Source organism: Gracilinanus agilis, chromosome 6 (assembly GCF_016433145.1).
Source record: "Gracilinanus agilis isolate LMUSP501 chromosome 6, AgileGrace, whole genome shotgun sequence".
NCBI lineage: Eukaryota > Metazoa > Chordata > Mammalia > Didelphimorphia > Didelphidae > Gracilinanus > Gracilinanus agilis.
In genome coordinates this window covers 192,759,704-192,782,440 of record NC_058135.1, presented here as the reverse complement: position 1 = coordinate 192,782,440, position 22,737 = coordinate 192,759,704, and the positions used below count along the sequence as shown (strand labels likewise).

General features: G+C 38.2%; 1 protein-coding gene across 1 annotated transcript in view; it reads left to right on the top strand.

The window, feature by feature from the left end:
* Nucleotides 1-22,132, top strand: part of LOC123252443 (sodium-dependent phosphate transport protein 2B-like) — an 81,393-nt gene extending 59,261 nt beyond the window's left edge. The window contains exons 7-11 of the mRNA XM_044681753.1: nt 11,931-12,051; nt 15,049-15,216; nt 18,073-18,189; nt 18,313-18,437; nt 21,572-22,132. Of these exons, the coding sequence (XP_044537688.1) occupies nt 11,931-12,051; nt 15,049-15,216; nt 18,073-18,189; nt 18,313-18,437; nt 21,572-22,132 (1,092 nt within the window). The remainder of the gene's footprint in view (nt 1-11,930; nt 12,052-15,048; nt 15,217-18,072; nt 18,190-18,312; nt 18,438-21,571) is intronic.
* Nucleotides 22,133-22,737: the final 605 nt, after the last annotated feature.

The window sequence follows — 22,737 nt, the reverse complement described above, 5'->3', positions numbered from 1 at the left end:
GGAAAAGGATGTTATGGAGATTAAGAATAAAATCTATGGGATAAAAGACTGATTCAAAAAACTGATAGGAAAAATACTCTTGCACTTACAAAAAAACATTGATTTAAACATAATGGAAATAGCACTGAAGAATCATAATGACATTGCAATAGGCAAGGCATTAGAAACATCAAATGCAAATGTGTAATCTTCAGCAATACTTGATAAATCAATTCCAAATATACAACATGAAACATCAACAGAAATTAAAGAAGGAAATAAATTAGATCAACTAACGATAAAGCAATATACAAAGGTAGAAGACAAGCTTAACTGGGTGTTCTGAACAGTGTTACATGCAAAAAGACACTGACAGCAAAGAAGTACCTATACGGACCATTGAGAAGGAAAGAGCTATATCCTTAAACATTAACACAAGCCACTCTCCAGTAGCATGGAATGCTAAAAGTGAAAGCACAAAGAGAAACTGCTTTTAGAAAGAAGGGAGTCTAAAATTAGATCCCATAGCCAAAGAGTTTAAGCCAAAACCAAACTTGAAGGAAGACTTAAGTCAAAAGCTGCCACACCTCCAAGCTTGTGTTACTTCAGGGATGTCTCCACCCAAAAAGAAATTTCAATACTTAAAGGACAGTCATATAGAGGAACCTGATGTAAAACATGCAGTCAAGAAAGTAGAGTGGGAAAAAGCACAGGTAGTAGAAATAGAAACAGAGTGCAAACCTATTACAGCAGCTCTGTCACCTATGCAGGCTGTGCATAGCATCACATTTGCTCCTACTGACATGGGGTCTATGAATCATGCACAAAGAACAGGCATGGACTCACAGCATTGGGATATAATGAATGAATAGCAGCACTCCCAATACAGACAAGAGATTTCCTCTAATGCAAGATTTTCCTGAATCTAACTCTGCAGACAGCAAGCAAAGCATGTCCAGGAAAGCTCAAACCACTATACCTTACTCATGGTCATCAACAATGGAGATACATTATAATAGCAAGTCCATAGACAGCTTCACTGCACCAAGCTTCAAAGAAATGAAAGAAATAACAAAGCAGAGCCAAGAGAACAGTGAAACAACTAAGATAATAGTAACATCAAGCAATGTAGAGGAAGCATATACATTGTAAAATCATGATGCATTTCAACTAAAAGGTCCAGAGCCAGAGTAAACAGAAGTCCAACACCATCAAGGATGGGATTAGGCTGCACTAACATAGAAGATCCACTAATACCTGTCAGACAAAATACAGAAAACAAAGAACTACTTGTCATGATAAAAATAGGGGAACAAATTTATCTAGTTCTGATTGACACTGGTGCCATGAGATCTATTCTGAAGTCATCACCAGAGAATAGCACCATAATGGGGTCTGCAAAAGTAAAAGGTGCCACGGGGCAAATAGAAAGAGTGACAAATCTGAAATCAAAGATGGTAAAGATCGAACCATTCAGTGTAGACCATACATTCCTACTGATATCCCAATGTCCCTCAAGTCTTTTGGGGCACAATTTTTTGTGTAAGATCAAGGTGACTATACAATATGATCAATCAGGACAAATCTTTCTACATCTGCCAAAACAGTCTCTCAAGCATCATCCATTGCTCTTCCTGGGGCTATTCCCAGGTGATGAGACTGAACATAATAAGGGAGCTATCTTTGAGATCCCCGAAGATATTCCTGACAAAGTTTTGGCAAAACATTCTACAGATGTAGGAATTTTAAAGTCAGCAACTCCTGTCAAGATTGAAGTGAAAGAGGGCACTCCACCTAAGATACCAAAATACAGACTGAGCAAAGAAGCCACAGAGGGTATAAAATCAATAATAAAGAGCATGTTAGAGCTAGGCATTTGGGTCTGGATTATTTCAGAATATAATACCCCTATAATTCCTATCAGGAAGCCCAAAAGAGATGCCCAGGGCAACATACAGTGGAGATTTGTCCAGGATTTAAGGGCAATAAACAACTTTGTCAAGAAATGTCATGCAGTGGTCCCAAGACCAGCTACAATAATTTCAGATATCCCCAGTGATGCAGTGTGGTACACCATCATGGATTTGTGTAGTGTGTATTTTAGTGTTCCAATCCACGAAGACAGTCAAAAGATATTCACATTCACATGGGAAGGGGTCCAAATATCATGGCAGCATTTGCCCCAGTGGTTCTCAGAGTCTGCCTCCATATTTTGCCAGATCCTAAAAAGAGACATTGACTTCATCACCTTTACTGAGAGCAAGCTAGGTCACTATGTGGATGACATTTTGCATAAGTCACCAAATACCCATGTGTGTCACAGAGATAGTAAGATCCTGTTACAAGAGCTTTGCAAAAGAGGGTGCAAGGTATCAAAACCTAAACTACAGTGGATTATTTCAAGTGTGGAATATCTAGGCTTTATATTAGAAAAGGTCACAAGAATGATTTCCCAGAATAGGGTGGCAGACATTCAGAAGCTGTGCATCCCAAAGACCAAGAAACAGCTCCATGCAATCTTAGGAGTGACAGGATTTTGCAGGCAATGAATCCCTGGTTTTAGTCTAATATCTAAACCACTGACAAACTTGACCAGGAAGACAGTCTCAGAACCCTTGAAACTCACAAGGGAGCATAAGCATGCAATAGAAAAGCTAAAAAACAGCTATTGTTACAGCTCCAGCCTTTGGGGAATACCAAACCATGCAAAAACATTCTACTTGTTTGTAGACAAGGGTATTGCATCTGCAGTGTTAATGCAGACTCTGGGAAATAAATTTAGACCCACAGCATACTATAGCTCTCAGTTAGATGTAGTCGCCAGAGGAATGTCTCTGTGCTTAAGAACCATCATAGCAGCAGCTCTGATGAACAGAAAATCATATGACTTAGTACTGGGATGCAGACTCAGGGTATATTCACCACACCAAATAGAATTTATTCTGAGGAACAGCAATCTGAAAACCTTTACATCTCAAAGGCTATCCCAGTATGAGGTTGTGTTGCTGGGCAATGAGAATATAATCTTCCATGTATAAATGGAATTAGCTCACCCTCATTCATTCTTTAGACTTTAACCACCAGGAATAATGTCACCCCACCCAAAGTAGAATTAAATTGGGAGGGGGAGGTCTGTGACCCACATGTGATAGTAAGTGACAAATCAGAAACAAGGGACTTGCCCCCTGGGCAGTCCAAAATAGTATTGAGGCTGCCATTTGTTCATGTGAAACTGGAGGTGGATGCAGGAAGTGACAAAAGATCCTATCTTTTAAATATGATGGTAACTTCCTGTGGAGAGCAGTTGGTGCTTTGAACTTTGTGTTGAAGGAGCTCTGGTGAGACCTCAGACTGCTTGCCTTTGAATTGTCACATGGGTAAGTTAGGCTGCCTCCCTTTCTCTTCCTCTGGTGTTTATGGAGGCTCTAGCCTTAAAGAAGCTTCTCTTCTTAGAGGAGGCCTTGTGGCTAGAAGCCTTGCTTAATTAACTTCTGCTGGGGCCTCTGAATCCCTACCTGGTTTGGGCCTCTGGTCTGGGCCAGAGTTTCTCTCTCTCTAATTTCCCTATCTTCAACCTTCCTGAGTGTAAATAAACCACCATAAAGGCATCCTGACTTGGGTCTCTGTTATTTTGAAATCAAGTTAATTGATTTCTGGTGACCGACTTTAAATATCAAGTCCAATCATAATAATTCCCATTTTCCCCTCTTACATCCATCATTGCAAAGGAATTCACCCAGCAACCATGATGCCAGAGCTACTCCAATAAGGAGAACCCATACACAACTGAAATGACACCTTGGAAATAGTGCAGAAAACTAGGGAAGATTTAACAGATATTCCCCTATAGAGGCAGAATTAATACTCATTTTTTTTAAAATAATTTTTTATTTTTAGAAAAAATTTCCATGGTTACATGTCATGTTTTTACTTTACCCTTCACCCTCTTCACCCCCCCATCCCCCGAATCACCCCTTCCCCTTGCCGTAGCTAATTCACATTTCCACTGGTGTGGTCAGTCATGACTTATTTACACATTATTGATAGTAACATGGGTGTGGTCTTTTCAGGTCTACATCTCTAATCATGTTCTCATCAACCCAAGGGTCCAACCCAAGGTTATTTTTCTTCTGTGTTTCTATTCCTGCAGTTCTTCCTCTGAATGTGGATAGTGTTCCTTTCCATAATAGTACAGACATCCATCACATCCGATTTTACCATAGTATATCAGTCTCTATGTACAATGTTCTTCTGGCTCTGCTCCTTTCACTCTGCATCAATTCCTGGAGGTCTTTCCAGTTCACATGGAATTCCTCCAGTTTATTATTCCTTTGAGCACAATAGTATTCCATCACCAACATATACCACAATTTGTTCAGCCATTCCCCAATTGAAGGGCATACCCTTGCTTTCCAGTTTTTTGCCACCACAAAGAGCGCTGCTATAAATATTTTTGTGCAAGTCTGTTTATCTATGATCTCTTTGGGGTACAATTCCAACAATGCTATGGCTTGATCAAAGGGCAGGCATTCTTTTATCGCTCTTTGGGCATAGTTCCAAATTGCCCTCCAGAATGGTTGGATCAGTTCACAACTCCACCAGCACTGCATTAATGTCCCAATTTTGCCACATCCCCTCCAACATTCATTACTTTCCCCGCTATCATTTTAGCCAATCTGCTAGGCGTGAGGTGATACCTCAGAGTTGTTTTGATTTGCATTTCTCTAATTATTAGAGATTTAGAACACTTTCTCATGTGCTTATTGATACTTTTTTTTTTAAATTTTTAAACCCTTAACTTCTGTGTATTGACTTATAGGTGGAAGATTGGTAAGGGTAGGCAATGGGGGTCAAGTGACTTGCCCAGGGTCACACAGCTGGGAAGTGTCTGAGGCTGGATTTGAACCTAGGACCTCCCGTCTCTAGGCCTGGCTCTCAATCCCCTGAGCAACCCAGCTGCCCCTTATTGATACTTTTGATTTCTTTATCTGAAAATTGCCTATTCATGTCCCTTGCCCATTTATTAATTGGGGAATGGCTTGATTTTTAATACAATTGACTTAGCTCCTTTTATATTTGAGTAATTAGACCTCTGTCAGAATTTTTTATTATAAAATTTTTTTCCCAGCTTGTTGTTTCCCTTCTGATTTTGGTTGCATTGTTTTTCCTTGTACAAAACCTTTTTAATTTAATATAATCAAAATTATTTATTTTACATTTTGTAATTTTCTCTAACTCTTGTTTGATTTTAAAATTTTTCCTTTCCCAGAGATCTGACAAGTATACTATTCTGTGTTCACCTAATATACTTATAGTTTCATTCTTTATATTCAAGTCTTTCACCCATTCTGAATTTATCTTGGTGTATGGTGCGAGATGTTGATGTAAATCGAATCTCTCCCATATTGTTTTCCAATTTTCCCAGCAGTTTTTGTCAAATAGTGGATTTTTGTCCCAAAAGTTGGGCTCTTTGGGTTTATCATACACTGTCTTGCTGACATCACTTACCCCAAGTCTATTCCACTGATCCTCCCTTCTGTCTCTTAGCCAGTACCATATTGTTTTGATGACTGCTGCTTTATAGTATAGCTTAATATCTGGTACTGCTAAGCCACCTTCCTTCACAGTTTTTTTCATTATTTCCCTTGATATTCTTGATCTTTTGTTCTTCCAAATAAACTTCATTATAGTTTTTTCTAATGTAATAAAAATGTTTTTGGTAGTTTGATAGGTATGGCACTAAATACGTAAATTAATTTGGGTAGAATGGTCATTTTTATTATGTTAGCTTGTCCTACCCATGAGCAATCAATGTTTTTCCAATTGTTTGCATCTAGTTTTATTTTTTTGGAAAGTGTTTTGTAGTTATGTTCGTATAATTCCTGTATTTGTTTTGGTAGATAGATTCCTAAGTATTTTATATTATATAGGGTGATTTTAAATGGTGTTTCTCTTTCTACCTCTTGCTGCTCTAATGTGTTGGAAATATATAGAAATGCTGATGATTTATGTGCATTTATTTTGTATCCTACAACTTTGCTAAAGTTGTTGATGATTTCTACTAATTTTTTTAGTTGATTCTCTAGGATTTTTTAAGTAGACCATCATATCAGCTGCAAAGAGTGATAGCTTAGTCTCCTCATTGCCTATTTTAATACCTTCAATTTCTTTTTCTTCTCTAATTGCTACTGCTAGTGTCTCTGGTACAATGTTAAATAAAAGACGTGATAATGGGCATCCTTGTTTCACTCCTGATCTTATTGGAAAGGCTTCTAATGTATCCCCATTGCATATGATGCTTGTTGATGGTTTAAGATATATACTGTTTATTATTTTTAGGAAAGAACCTTCTATTCCTATACTTTCCAGTGTTTTCAGTAGGAATGGGTGTTGTATTTTGTCAAAGGCTTTTCTGCATCTATTGAGATTATCATGTGGTTTTTGTTGGTTTGCTTGTTGATATAGTCAATTATGTGGATGGTTTTCCTAATGTTGAACCATCCTTGCATTCCTGGTATAAATCCCACCTGATCCTGATGAGTAACCCTCTTTATCACTCGCTGGAGTCTTTTTGCTAGTACTCTATTTAAGATTTTTGCATCTATGTTCATTAAAGAGATTGGTCTGTAATTTTCTTTCTCTGTTTTTGATCTGCCTTGCTTTGGAATTAGTACCATATTTGTGTCATAAAAGGAGTTTGGTAAGATTCCTTCTTTGCTTATTATATAAAATAATTCGTATAGTATTGGGATTAATTGTTCTTTGAATGTTTGATAGAATTCACTTGTGAATCCATCAGGCCCTGGCGATTTTTTCTTAGGGAGTTCTTTAATGGCCTGTTCAATTTCTTTTTCTGATATTGGATTATTTAAGTATTCTATTTCTTCTGCTGTTAATCTAGGCAATTTATATTTTTGCAAATATTCATCCATATCACCTAGATTGATAAATTTCTTCTTATATAATTGGGCAAAATAGTTTTTAATGATTGCCTTAACTTCCTCTTCATTAGAGGTGAGGTCTCCTTTTTCATCTTTGATTCTATTAATTTGGTTTTCTTCTTTCCTTTTTTAAATTAGATTAACCAATACTTTGTCTATTTTATCTATTTTTTCAAAATACCAGCTTCTGGTCTTATTTATTAATTCAATAGTTCTTATACTTTCAATTTTATTAATTTCTCCTTTGATTTTTAGTATTTCTAATTTAGTTTTCATCTGAGAATTTTTAATTTATTCATTTTCTATTTTTTTTAAGTTGCATGCCCAATTAATTAACCTCTGCCCTCCCTAATTTGTTAATATATACACTCAGTGATATAAATTTTCCTCTTAGAACTGCTTTGGCTGCATCCCATAGGTGTGGGTAAGATGTCTCATCATTGTCATTGTCTTCAATGAAATTATTAATTGTTTCTGTGATTTGTTCTTTCACTAAATTATTTTGGAGAATCATATTATTTAATTTCCAATTAATTTTTGGTTTGCCTCTCCATGTATTCTTACTAATTACTATTTTTATTGCATTATGATCTGAGAAGATTACATTTATTATTTCTGCTTTTTTTGCATGTTTGCCAAGTTTCTGTGCCCTATTACATGGTCTATCTTTGTGAATGTTCCATGTGCTACTGAAAAGGTGTATTCCTTTTTGTCTCTATTTATATTTCTCCAAATATCTATTAATTCAAATTTTTTCTAGGGTTTTGTTCACCTCTCTTATCTCTTTCTTATTTATTTTTTGGTTTGATTTATCTAGATCTGATAGGGGAAGGTTCAGGTTCCCCAATAGTATGGTTTTGCTATCTATTTCATACTTGAGCTCCACTAGCTTCTCCTTTAGAAATTTGGAAGCTATTCCATTTGGTGCATACATATTGAGTACTGATATTTCTTCATTGTTTATACTGCCTTTTATTAGGATGTAATAACCTTCCCTATCTCTTTTAACCTTATCTATTTTTACTTTGGCTCCGTCAGAGATCATGATAGCCACCCCTGCCTTCTTTTTCTCATTTGAAGCCCAAAAGGTTTTGTTCCATCCTCTCATTTTCATTCTATATCTGTCTGTCTGTCTAATGTGTGTTTCTTGTAAATAGCATATGGTTGGGTTTTGGTTTCTAATCCTCTCTGCTATTTGCTTCCATTTTATGGGTGAGTTCATCCCATTCACATTCAGAGTTATAATTATCAACTCTGTATTCCCAGACATTTTGATTCTCTCTCCTAGTCCTGTTCTTTCTTCTTTCACTGTTTCCTTCTATACCAGTGTTTTGTTTTTAATCAGTTCCTATAATCCCCTCCCTTGTTGTACTTCCCTTTCTCTACCCTCCCTTCTTATTCCCCTCTTTTTGTTCTTTAAAGCCATGTGGTGCTCCCCCCCCCCCAAGCCCTCTCCCTCCCTAGTATTGCTTCCCTCCCCACCAGTTCCTTTGTTACCCTTCTACTTCTCTATAGGGCGTGAATCAATTTTCTGCCCCTATGGATCTGATTGTTCTTCTCTAAATTGATTTCAATGCACTTAAGTATTGAATATTCCCTCTCTGTAACCTCTTTACCCTTACAATGTATTGGTATTTTCCCCCTGTTGATCCCCATTGCTTCTTTATGGAATATACATTTATTCCTTTTTGTTTGCTTTCCTTTTTTTTCTTATTGTTATCTTTTCCCCCCTAGTTTTGTATATATTTATATATACATACATACATACATACATACATACATATATTTATATATCTCTTGACATTTCATCCTATACAGTTAGTCCCTGTTCCCTCTCTGTAAACTTCTTCTAGTTATCCTGTTGGTAATAATAATTTTTAATATTTGCCAATATCTTCTTTTCTTCTTGGGATATAAATTGATTGAACTTGTAGTGTCCCTTAAAGAAAATAATTTTTTTCTCCTCCCCCCATTCTCTTAATTATCTTATGTTGTTTCTCTTGAGTTCTGGGTTTGGGCAGCAAACTCTCTGTTTAAGTCTGGCTTTTTTCTTGATGAATGTTTGTAAGTCCTCAATTTTATTGAATGACCATACTTTCCCCTGCAATAATATAGTTAGTCTTGCTGGATAGTTGATTCTTGTTTGTAGCCCCAGTTCTCTTGCTTTCCTGAATATTGTGTTCCATGCCTTCTGGTCCTTCAGTGTAGATGCAGCCAGATCCTGTGTTATCCTAACTGTGGTTCCCTGATATCTGAATGACTTCTTTTTTTAGCAGCTTGTAATATTTTTTCCTTGGTCTGGTAGTTTTTGAATTTGGCTATAATATTCCTGGAAGTTGTCAGTTGTGGATTACATGTAGGAGGTGATCTGTGGATCCTGTCAATTTCCACTTTTCCTTCTTGTTCAAGAATTTCTGGGCAATTTTCTCTGATAATTTCTTGTAAAATGCTATCTAAACTTTTTCTTTTATCATGATGTTCTGGTAAACCAATAATTCTTAAGTTATCTCTTCTAGCTCTGTTCTCCAAATCTTTGGTTGAATCAATGAGGTGTTTCATATTCTCCTCAAATTTTGTCATGTTTTTTATTTTGTTTAATATATTCTTGCTGCCTTGTGAAGTCATTTTCTTCTAGTTGTTGAGTTCTGTTTTTTAAAAACTGAATTTCATCCCTGGCTTTTTGGTCATCCTTCTCTTTCTGGTTTGATTTTCTTTGTAGATCATCTTTTGCCTTCTTTGCTTCATTTTCAAGCTGGCCAATTCTGACTTTTAATACTTTATTTTCTTATTTTAGCTGATGTATTTCCTTTTTCAAATTGTTTTCAGCCTCTCTTGATTGTTTTTTGAGTTCCTGAAGTTCTTGAATTAATTGAGTTTTAAATTCTTGAGTTAATTGAATTTTGAGATCTTCCAAAGCCTGCGTCCAGTTCACTGGAACTACTTCCTCTTCTTCTATTTCTGTTTCATTTGCTCTCTTTTCACTTCCTTGAAAGAAGCTGTCAATTGTCATTTCTTTTCTCTTTTTCTGTTGCTTGCTCATGTTTTTTCCCTTCCTTGTTCTGCTAATTTGAGCAGATATATTTAATGATCTTTGATCAAAGACCTTCCCCCCAGGGGTAAGTTACTTTCTCTGCCCTTGGAAGACTTCTTGTCTGTTCAATTGTTGGGATTAAATCTGTATGGATTGGATTAGTCTTCCCTGAGGCTAAAACCTCAAAGCCTGTAGGAGAGGGAAAAACAAACAAACAAACAAAAAAACCCAAAAAAGGTGGGGTGACAAGAAGGAGTGGTTTTGCTGAACTGAGCTCTCCAGCAGTGGGGGCCCCTGCGCTGTCAGCTGTGTTTGATCTGGTTTTCTTTCCTCTTGAAACCCTGCATTCTTTTATCTTGGTATGAAGAAGCCAAGCTGTCTGCCTTCTGGGGTTTGGCTCTCTCTAAGCCACCATCTTCTGGGTGTTTTTGCTGTGTTTCTCTGGTTTTCTCCTCCAGTCACCTCTCCAGTGCCTGTGTTTGACTCCCAGAGTCCTATGCCAGCAAGGCCCTCTCTCCCGACCAGGTGCACCCACCAGTCCTGAGATTTCCCGGGCAGCTGGAGGCTCCGCACAGCACAACACGTGGGGGAGGCGTTCTGGGATCCTGGGATTCCCCTTCTACGCCCTCAGTCCTGATAGTTCAAGTACTGAAGCCTTTTTCTTGGAGTACCTCTTTAGTTGTGCTGCAGTAGGCTTCCCCCTGCTCTGTCCTCTTTCTTCTTGAAGCACATTGTTTTCTATCTCGGTGCGTGAGGGTGCGGAGGCTTTAAGATTCACTCTGTCTGCGTCGCCATCTTACTAGAACTCAGAGGAATATCAGAATTAACACTCTTTAATTCTTCCTATGTGGTAGATGGGGAAAGATTCACAGGCACAGCTGTAGTGATACAGACAGTCATGCTTTGGTATGCAGCCTTACAAAAGATGATGAGTGCACAAGTAGCCTAAATCTTGAGCCTCACTGCAGCTCTCCACATAGGCAAAGACAAGAGAATCAATGTACACACAGATTCCAAGTATGTATTTAATGTGGTATGTGCTACAGGTCAAATCTGGAAACATAGGGGCTTCATTACATCTGGAGGAAAACAAATTGCTTATGGGGACATCATTTTACAATGCCTGGAAGCTGTCCATTTGCCCGGAGAAGTTGCAGTGATGCATTGCCTAAGTCAATAGTCAATATATGTGTATATATATAATGCATACTGCATATTTAGCTTAGTTAGCTAGGCTGAAGAGTTATTAGTTAGACTCTCATTAGTGAGAGTCTCTCAAATGACAGTTTTTAGATAGTTTATAGGTTGATATATGAAGAAATGTAGGGGTTAAAATTAGGAGTTTGCAAAAGATAGGAGAGCAGTTAAACAAATTTTTGTCTTAATTGAGAAAAATAGTAAAGACAGAATGATAGAAAAGGGAGATTTAACTATCTACTTTAGTATTACCTAAAAACTGCCTAAATCTTATATCAACCTATAAACTACCTAAAAACTCATTTGAGAGAGTCTCACTAATAACTCTTCAGCCTAGCTAACCAAGCCAAAACTACTCTCTCTCTCTCTCTCTCTCTCTCTCTCTCTCTCTCATATATATATATATATATATATGTATGTATGTATTCTAACTAACTCAATAAACAATGGACAGCCAGCAACCCACACTCTCCTTGAATCTGATTCTCCAGCAGCACCCTGCCCTTAGGAAACCTTAGAGCAGAAAGCTTTCTCACGCTTCCTGCTTATCTTTATCTCTCACTGTTCAACTGTCATTCTTACCTCACTTCCTCTCTGAGAGCAGGTTCTATTTCCTTTAACTGTGGGCTGGTCTCCATAGTAACAGAACCTCTCATCTTTGGGCCTGGTTTTCTGTCCACTGAGCCAGCCAGCTCTTTCCCCAGTTAAGTGAGAGCAAGGGATTAAGAATTCCCTTTTATAATCCTTAATAACCATTTTTTTTTCTCTCTGGTGTCTTTTAGACTTTTAGCAACGTTTCCGTTTCCTCACCAGAAAACTGTACCTCTCTCAGTCTCTGCTGGACTGAAGGGAATATGACCTGGACCCTCATCAGAATAACATATAAACAGAACATTACAAAATGTAAGTAGGAAATCTGCTCGAAATTCAACTCTGCTGAATTTCTATCCCCATTCTCAATTGTTGCTATAGCCACAGACAGGACCAAAGAAGTCAAGGGTAAACAAGACCTATGAGGTACATGTGTATGAAACCTGGGAAGATGTAGCAGTCATCAGCAGTGTCCAGACTGATCACATTCTGTACTTATTCCTCCTCTGGCAGTGATTGATAGCAAGGTAGTCCTTGATTTGAGAACAGATCACCAGACTAATAAACAGCCTTGGAAAAGGTGTCTTGAAAGCCATATCCTTAGGGAAAGAGAAAGTGGGCTAGGTCCTGCTAAGAAACAACCCAGTTCCCTTTTGCCTGGCAGAAATGGGTGCCTTCTTTACTTGTGATACAGAAGACAGGGCAAAGAACTAAATAAATCCTCAGCAAACTTGTCTAGCCTTCTCTGTGATACCGGTCCAGGCCAGCCCCTGAGTCATTTGGAGGAATTGGCCCAAAGTCTAAAACAAGACACACAGCTCTTAGAAATATAGGATGCTAGAGGGAGGAAAACATCTACTTTCACATGTAATTCTTACAAACACTGGGGTCATTAAGCAGCTGCCTCTCAGGAGTAGACCATCTTTATTCCTCTAACCCTCAAACATTTGCTGGGCATTGTCAGTAATCCTGACATTTGAAGTACTGCCCCTGCCTGAACCAATAGCCTATTGAAAGGGAGGAATAACTTGCCTTCCTGAAGTGAAATATCAATATCTGCATTTTCTAAAAGATAAATGACACCCACAAGGTCACCTAACCAGTTAAGGAAGAGATGAGTCTAAAACCATGATGGCAAACCTATGACATGCGTGTAAGCACTGACACATGTAGCCATTTTTGATGACACGCAACCGCATGTGGCCACATATAGAAAAGTATGGAGCCGCATGCTGAGGATGAAACTTTTTCTGTAGTGTAGGGTAGACACTCTGGGACAGAGATCTGTAGGCCAAAACAACCGTCATTAAGCAGGTAAGTTAAATAATTCGTTTTTGGTTTGTTAAATACAGTTATATATTACAATTATACATTTTTGTTATTTAAACTATAATGATTGTGAAATTATGATTTTTTTTCTTGAAGTGAGACACCGCAGGAGTTATGCTCAGTTTTTTGGTGAATTTTGACACACCAAGCTCAAAAATTTGGCCATCACTGGTCTAGGACGTTCTTTGTATGTTGCCCACTGGGACTCAGGTGCCATTCCTAGCTTGAAGGGTGTGAACAGAGCTGAGTGCTGTTACCGCTATTATTAATATTTACTTTTTTTCTCCCCAGGGCTTAATCCTTCCCCTGCTGCATTTATTTCATAGGGGCTACTCTAGGGAGTTCCATTAAATCTTTGATGTTTCCTGAATAAAATCTGTAAAACTTCCTTCTGTTCTATTTTAGTCATTTGGTTAATCATATTGTGGGATACTCCAAAATACTGAGATGAGGGAGATTTTGTAAAGACTGTAACTGGGCCTTGGTCCTCCAGGTACAAAAGTTTCCTTCCTCTTCCTGAGAGGCAGAATAGGGAAGCATATAAATCTCTCTCTCTCTCTCTCTCTCTCTCTCTCTCTGTGTGTGTGTGTGTGTGTGTGTGTGAGAGAGAGAGAGAGAGAGAGAGAGAGTATCTGTGACAGAGAAATATACAAAGATATTTGATTTGAATTACAGATTCAACTACTATAATGGAAAGAGCCCCAAACCTAGAGTCAGAAATCCCGAATTCAAATCCCACCTCTGGTGCATATTAACTGTGTGACTGTGGGCAAGTCCCTTGACCTCTCCCTGATGTTGCTTTTCTCATCTATAAAATGAGAAGTTGGAATAGAGGGTCTCCCAGTTCCCTTCTAGCAATATGCATTCTGCTTTATATATTCAGAGTTAGAAATAAAATCCTGTAATGGTTTCAGAGAAAAACAACTATTTCTACCTATCTAAATGTCTAATTTACCACTAAGGAGAAATTTATGGATTGAGGCTCAAACATGGTTGCATTAATTATAATAATCTCATAAAGTGCAGTGGATGATGTTAGGGATCCAGAGTCAAGAAGACCTCGTGCAAATCCAGCTTCAGAGACTTACCTGGGTGACACAGAGGAAGTCACATAATCTCTGTCCATCTCAGTTACATCATATGTAAGACAAGAAAAGTAGGAGCATCTACCTTTAAGGGGTATTGCAAGATCAAAAGACATTCTATTTGTAAAGCATTTTAAAAAATCTTAAAACACAATGTCAGTTATTATTTTTATTATTGTTTACATAACATTTTCAGTGTGCAATTCAATTCATTATTATTCCTGTACAATTAAACTAAAGTGCAAGTAAGTGATTCAAACTCAGGCAAGTCCGTTCCTAGGAAGGGGGAGATGTCATCTATGGTACAAAGATCAAAGAATGTTGAAGCAGGAAGGATCCCTTGGGGTCATTTAGTCCAATCCTCTTCTTTCAAAGAGCAGGAGACCCAACACCCATAAAGATGAAGAAATCTGCCTGCTGTTACAGAGAAAGGAGCAGAGTCAGAATTCAAATTCAGAATGCCTATATTTCAATGAAGTGTTCTTCACTGTTATATTGGGTGTTTAGGAACTTAACTGTCAGAGAATCTCCCCACACTCATGTATCAAGACTTTTTAAGAATCAAAAATGTCTTTTTAAAAAATAGATTAGAGACCTTTACTGTAAAAGCAGAGTTGCAGGGTTAAGTGTTATTATGATTTAACTCAAATGCCTTTTCCAAGGTTTCTCCTGAGTCTATAAACATTTATCTAAGGCATGGTGCTTTGTACAACACTATGTACCCAGATCTGCAGATGAAAAGGAGAAAGATGATTAGGTCACAGGGGTAGAAGTTCTTAGAAAGGGAAACAAAGTTGTGTTCTAGGAAAGACATTGTTAGCTCCAAGAAAACCTGGATGACTCACCATTATTAGCCACGAATCCTCTTGATAAATGGTTCCTCTGATCCCTCCAGGCAAACACTTATTTGTGAACACCAGCCTCTCTGACTCGGTCATCGGATTCATTCTTCTACCTCTCTCCTTGTTAGTCTTGTGCACTTGTCTGATGATGTTTGTCAGGATCTTGAACTCTGAGCTCAAGGGACCAGTTGCTGCAGTGCTTAAGAAGTACATCAACTCAGGTAGTAATTTCTTTATTCTGTGGGATGAGCACTTAGAAAAAAAGGCACCCACTAGCTCTCCTCATATTGTGCTCACTGAGGTACATGTCTGACTTAACTGTCTGGGAAACAAGTACTGTATTTGACCTTGGCCTTCCACTTAGGTTTTCTCCTACTGATTGATAGTCCTGGGAATCCATATTGTCTCAGTTTATTTTGAATTTGTGTTACTGCATTGGGAATGTTCCTGAGACCAAAAGAAAGCTCATTGCTCTGATGTTGTTCACTGAATAAGAAAGAACTGGTTCTGGAGGATCTGTGTTAGCTGTATGGAAAGATCTAGGAAAATATGAGTAGCCACAGAAAAGTGGTAGAAAAAATTTTATATCATATTTAAAATATAGAGAGAGCTTTGTCAAATGTATATGAATGAGAGCCATTCCCTGACTGATAAATGGGCCAAAAATATGAATAGACATTTTTCAGATGGAGAAATCAAAGCCAAATATAGGTATAGAAAAATGCTCTGAATCACTAATGATTAGAAAATTGCTAACCTAAACAACTCTGAGATATTATCTCATGCCCATCAGACTAGTTAAATGACAAAAGGGCAAAATGACAAATGCTTGAGGGACTATGAAAAAATGAGGACACTAATACACTGTTGGCTGAGTTGTGAACTGATCCAATCATTTTGGAGAGTAATTTGGAATTATAGTTATAAAACTCAGACCCATTATATTGCTGGGTATGTCTCCCAAAGAGATCAGGTAAAAAGGAACACTTATGGTTGGGATTTATTATAGAGATATTAAGAAAAGTAAGCTAAAAACTTTTAAGAGAGAAATGTGTATTTCATTTGGTTTTATAAAATCTGGAATAAAAAGAGGCTTCAAAAAAGAAAAAGAAAAAAAAATGAGAATAAAATAAACCCAAAGATGAGATGGTAAGAAAGTGAGAAAAAAAAAAGGAAAAAGGAGTTACGTTCTACCATGTTTCCCATATGGAGAACATTCCTAAGACATGAGTAGGATTATTCCTTTTGTGAGACTAAGGAAAGTAATGATAATGATAAGAAGAGAGAGATCGTGTGGTAAAGTTGTTAGAAAGCTGACCCAGAAGCCAGGAATGAGTTCTAATTCCAATTGAGACACATACTAGTTGTGTGAACAATACTTTAAAAGCTCTTTAGGACACTTTAGGCAAGTCTTCAGAACTCTGTAATACAGAGAATCTTCCAGCTGGCAGAGTTCCCCCACCAGAGAGACGCCTATACCAAAGAAATCATAGGATAAGTCTGAATTCCTTGTCCCCTAATAAAATCTCTAGAGCTCTAGAGTTGGCAGAACCCTTACAGACATCTATGCAATCAACCTTCACATCAGTCCTGTGAGGCAGCCACATCTGGAAGATGTTAAATAACTTGGCCAGGGCTCTAACATCTCAAGTGGGATTTTACTTGGTCTTTTGGATGCCTAAGTCCATCTTTGTTGGTCAGGCATGTATTCTCTGTGTAATCCTGGATGAGTCACTAAACCCAGATGAGCCCTGTGGTACAGTAGAAAAGAGTGTTCGATTTGGAGTCAAACATCCTGGATTCAAATGCTGGCTCTGTCTATGTGGCTTTGGGTAAGTAAATTGAGATCTCTGATTCTCCAGTTCTCCCTCTGTAAAATGAAGAGGGATAGAGCAATTGACCTCTCCCACCTCATAAGTTGAAGGTCCTATGACCTTGTATAGAAAAAGAGAATCTGAAAAAAAAAGTGTTCTATATGTACTATTCCTACTAGGACTCTGTAAATGATAAAGAGCTCTGGAAATTTCACTGTCACCATTAGTTGACTGAGGAAGAAAGTCCCAAACTGGGACATATCCCTGCTGCTTCATACACAACCACAAAAGCAGGAATGTTGGAGAAGAACAAGAAAGATGATGGTAATATGGTGGCAAAGCATGGCTTTGATGACCATCTCTGGTTGACAGAAGTACTTATTGGAGAGGAAGATGTATAGACTGAGTATACAACATGGCAAAGTAGATAAAGTACTAGGCTTTCAGGCAGGAGGCCTTGAGTTCAAATCCTGTCTCAAACACTTACTGTATAGCATGGGCAAGTCACTTGACTTCTGTCTCAGTTTACTCAATTTCCTACCTCCAAAGGTTGTTGTGAGGATCAAATGAGACAATGCTTGCAAAGTAGGTAGCACAGTACCTGGCACATAGTAGGTACTTAATAAATGCTTAACTCCCTCCTTACTTCTTTACCATGCAGAGGATTAACAATTTCCAGTAATTCTTATTGCTTTATGTTTTTTTTTGTTCCCTGCTATGTGCCAGTTCCCACAACTAACATCTAGGAAAAGATTGAGACGTTTGCCCAGTGAACCCTTTTTCTCCTCAGTTTCCCTTCCTGGTCCCCAATCTTACCTCTTTCCTAGCAAGTTTGTTGTGAATTAGGATTCTAATGGGACTTGGAAGGAGTGGGTTCTTTCAATTTCCCCCTATTCACACCTGGACTGTTACAGGCAAGGAAGATGAGGTACAGAAGAGAGACAGTTTGCTGGGGATCTACCTACCTGTGAGAACAATGAGGCATGAGGAATGGGAACTGTTAAGTGCTTTTTACAAACATTATCTCCTTTTCGCAAAGAGGAATGTAAAAGTCATTTCTAGAAGTATGGCTGGGAGCTCCTGAGACACCCAAAGAACCTCCTCACTGACTACTTTTAATTGGCTTAGGAATGGTTTTGGCTATAAGTTTTAGAATGAATTTTTATCCAAAGGCCCATTTCTGAATGAGAATGCAACGTTGATTAGAACACTTATAGAAAGGGTTCCTTTTTCTTCTTCTCTTCCTTTACTTCTATTTCCCAGATTTCCCCTTCCCATTTACCTGGCTTGCAGGATACATTGCCATTCTTGTTGGAGCCCTGATGACCTTTCTTGTGCAGAGTAGTTCCGTGTTCACCACTATAATGACTCCTCTAATTGGTAAGTTGTCCCTTTCTCCCCGTTTTCCTTTGTACATACCCATGTCTACATTTTTACATTTGGTTCTGCCATGCACAATCATTCCCACCCAGGAAGGAATCCAATGTCTTTTTTTTCCCTTAGGCATCGGTGTGATCACCCTTGAAAGAGCTTATACTTTAATCTTGGGCTCCAACATTGGCACCACCACCACTGCCATCTTGGCTGCATTAGCTAGTCCTGGAAAAACTTTTCGAAAGTCACTCCAGGTCAGGATGCACAATTGTAACTCATTACCTCTTTCAGTTAAACTCTGTTCTTAACCCACTACTAAATTCTCCCTCAAATCATACCCTGGTTTCTTTCTGATCAACTGCTTCATATCACAAGGGATTTTATTACTCCTAAGGTCATACCTGCATCATAGTAGTGGCCTGTAGACTAGAAAACTGTCCCTACTTATTGTTCTGTGACTAAATATCTACAGTTTCTGTCTATAATAAACAAATTCAGATGGTGAACAGTCTAAAGTTTACCCTCTGCCTCGTGTCCTCCTATCAGTCAGAAAAAGGTGGTAGGGTAAGAAGAGTTTCTGACTTTGATGTCAGAAGAGCTGATGCTGAATGCTTGCTCTGTTCCTTGGTAGATGAATGGAATAGATCAATGCTTTCTGTTGAGAGGAGAGATGTAGGTTGTTTTCATGGAGGGATGAGAAGCCTCTTCATGGAAGGATGTTTATGATCTGTTTGGGCAGAAAGCAGGGGGAAAAGCATTCTGAGAGGGGGAAGAATGTAAACAAAGTTCCCAGGGATACATAACATCAATGACCACCTTTGAAGAGCAGTTTCACTTGAATAGTTGGTACAATGTTTTTTCAAACATACTGGAATGTCTATTAAGATTCAAATGCAGAATAACAGATTGGGACATCTATGTGGAGTGAATGTCTAAATCCATGTTCTGGGATGCAGTTAAGTGACTCTGTCGACTGAGAGCCAGGCCTAGAGACAGGATTTAACTCAAACACTTCCTACCTGGGTGATCACGAATAAACTACTTAATTCCCATTTCCTAGCCCTTACTACTCTCCTGCTTTGCAACCAAGCATTGGTTCCAAGATGGAAGGTAGAGCTTTTATTTAAAAATAAATAAATCTGGGGCAGCTGGGTAGCTCAGTGGATTGAGAGTTGAGTCTAGAGACTGGAAGTCCTAGGTTCAAATCCAGCCTCAGACACTTCCCAGCTGTGTGACCCTGAGCAAGTCACTTGACCCCCATTGCCCACCCTTTCCACTCTTCCACCAAGAAGCTAATACACAGAAGTTAAGGGTTGAAAAAAATTAATAAAAAAATCTATCCCCATATCCATAAATGCAATTAGATTAGACAAACAGAACAGAAATTGCAGAATAGTATAATAATAATATTGATAAAGATAATAGTATTTTAATAGACACCATCTCCTTTAAGCCATGGGAGGTAACCTTTGAGAAGGCAGATGAGGATCAAGTTCTAGAGGGCCTTCAACAATGAACCAGGGATTTTAGTTTTTGCCCTTCAAGCATTGGGAAGGCAACATGTATTTGAATTAAAGGCAAGATGTTATCAAAGTTTTGATTCATGAAGTGTGTGTGTGTGTGTGTGTGTGTGTGTGTGTGTGTGTGTGTGTGTGTGTAGGATGCATTATAGCCAAGGGACCAGCCAGAAGGAGGCTTTTGAAATAGTCATAGGATCATAGATCTGAAGCTGGAAGGGACTGCAGAAACCATCCAGTCCAATCCTCCTTCATTTTATAGATGAGGACATTGAGATTAAATGACTTGTCCAAGGTCACACAAATAACACTCACCAGAGGGAAAGTAGCATCATTTTCTACAATACTACAAGTGCAGGTGACAAAAAAATGAATATTTAATGGTGTCACTAGGAATGGAAAGGATGGAAAGAATGGCTTTAAATATCAACTTTGTTCTGTTTGTAAGCTAGGAATCAAACTATTCATTGCATTTAGTTTATTCCTGCATGTCTATTTACAAACAGGCCAATTTTCAAAGGACTTAGAGTTGGAAGAGATCTTTGAGATCCTCTAGTCAGAACTTTGTAGAGAAGAAAAGGGTTTTGCTAAAGAACACAGTCATGCAGGTAATAAGTGGCATAAGCAGAATTCAAAGGAGCAGAGTGTGAGTTCATTTGGGACAGATACTTTTCCTTTCTGTGTCTCTAGCACCTAGTATGATGCCTCACATATTTATTGTTGTTTAGTCATTTCTGTTTCTGATCTCATCTGGGCATTTTCTTGGCAAAGGTCTTGCAGTGATTTGCCATTTAATTCTCCAGGTCATTTTACAAATGAGGGAATGGAAGCCAACAGGGTCAAGTGACTTGTCCAGGGTCACACAACCAGTGTCTGAGGACAGATTGGAACTCAGATCCTCCTGCCTCCAGACCTAACATTCTATGAACTGTACCACCTAGCTGCCCAATATTTCCTTCATTCAAGGGGCACTTAATGAATGCTTGTGGAATTTCAGTGAGGCTGTGGTCTTCAGACTCAAATTTGCATTGTTTTATTCATTACATCCTATATATGAGCACTCCAATTTATAGTATGCCTTAAGGTTCCCAAAGCACTTTTCATAATGATCTTATTTGATATACAAAGTAACCCAGTGAATTAATGGCTCTGTTGTTGTATTCACAAATGAGAAAACTGAGGCAAAGGCAGATTCTAAGATAAGTCTTCCTGACACTGGGTCCAGCACCCATGATGTCATTAATAATGTCTATCCATCTGCTGTTGCTCAGCATTCTAGCAAAACTGAAGGGAGTGGACTTGATGATTATTCAAGTCCCTCCTGGCTCTTAAATTCATTTATTTAAAAAATAAATTCATTTTTATTATTCTGAATTTGGTAAATACCCTAAAATGTAAATACTTCCATATACCTAGAACAGAAAAAGGAGAATATGTGGAAAAATTACAAATCTCTAACAAATCCATCTTGGTTTCTTTTAAAATATATAACAAACTCAACATGCTAATTTTAAAGTTGTTGTTTTGTCTACCTGTCCTTCACAATTTCCTTTTGATCTTTCCAGTACATTAAGAAAATACTTCATAAGAACCTCAATTCCTATTTTTTTTCTTCATTGGACATAACTTTCAATAGCTTCCCTCCCTCTCATCAAAACAAAAACAACCTGATGGCAGATCTGGAAAGTTTACTGGCTCTTAATTTTGTGAACCCAAGATGAAAATATTTATACTGATAATTTCAATGATACCATTGGTCTTTACCTTCCCTTTTCATTCCTTATTACCTCCTGATTTCCCTTTCCCTTCCCCAGTTGATTCCCAGCATGTGTTAAATGAACCTTCATCTTATCTAATCCTTTTGATTTCAGATTGCCCTGTGCCATTTCTTCTTCAACCTCACCGGGATCCTTCTGTGGTACCCAGTCCCATTCATAAGACTGCCTCTCCTTTTTGCCAGGCACTTAGGGATTATTACAGCCACCTACCGTTGGTTTGCCATCGTCTACTTGATCGTCTGCTTTTTCCTGGGCCCGTTGCTGGTGTTTTGCTTTTCCATTGCTAGTAGGAGAGTGTTGATAATTGTAGGACTACCCCTATTTTTTTTGCCCTTCGTGTTAGTATACCTGCAAGCCTTCAATGTTCTTCACCCTTTACCTTTGTGGATGACATCCTTGAAACCCTGGGATGATCTAATAACTTGCATCATGAACCAGTGCAGGCAGTGTGGTGAAAATTTATCACACCAATGCAAAAACTCCAAGCTAAATAGGTTTGCCACTCCCACAATAAGGCCAGACCCTGGTCCAGATCAGAACCAGAAACCCGGAGCCATGGGAGATAGCCTTTTTCATGCCAAGAAATCTGATAACACAATGACAGAAAAGATAATCAACAAAGGGGCAGTTCTTAATGATGCAAGTGCTTATTAAGCAAGAAAGTGTAAAAAAAAATCACTATGGGTGGTAACTTAGGTCTTTTATTATTAACTGACCTTTCTAAGGTTTCTACAATATGGTGTTGGGGGCTAGCTGTTTTTCTGCTGACAAGTATTACAAAATACTAGGAATCAGCAGTTGAGTGTCCATCTTATTATCTTGTTATACAAAAAAGAGGGGTATGGTGTGCTGTGTGGAAATTCTTGGGTTATATAAGTTCAAGATATAAAAAAGATTTGATACCCCCCTAAACTTTGTTTTTCCTAACTAATTCATATGAAGCAAACTTTATTATTTGACTATTAACTCTAAAACCAGTGATTGTGTTATGAAAATAATCATAAAGGCTAATCCTATTATAATCATAAAAGGGGGTAGGAAGTTTCACACTCACAGCAGTAAAACCATTACACATATTTCTGTATTTGCTGTTGACTGTTGTTCTTGTCCTGGAGCTTTTCTAAGTACATGGAAATTTTCTAAGTACATGGTAATCTGGAGAAGGGCAAAGCAATCCTCAACAAAGTTTCTGAAAAGTTTGAACACTCTGAAGTCATTGTGCATTTGGAAATGCACTAACCCTGGGACAGTATATCTCC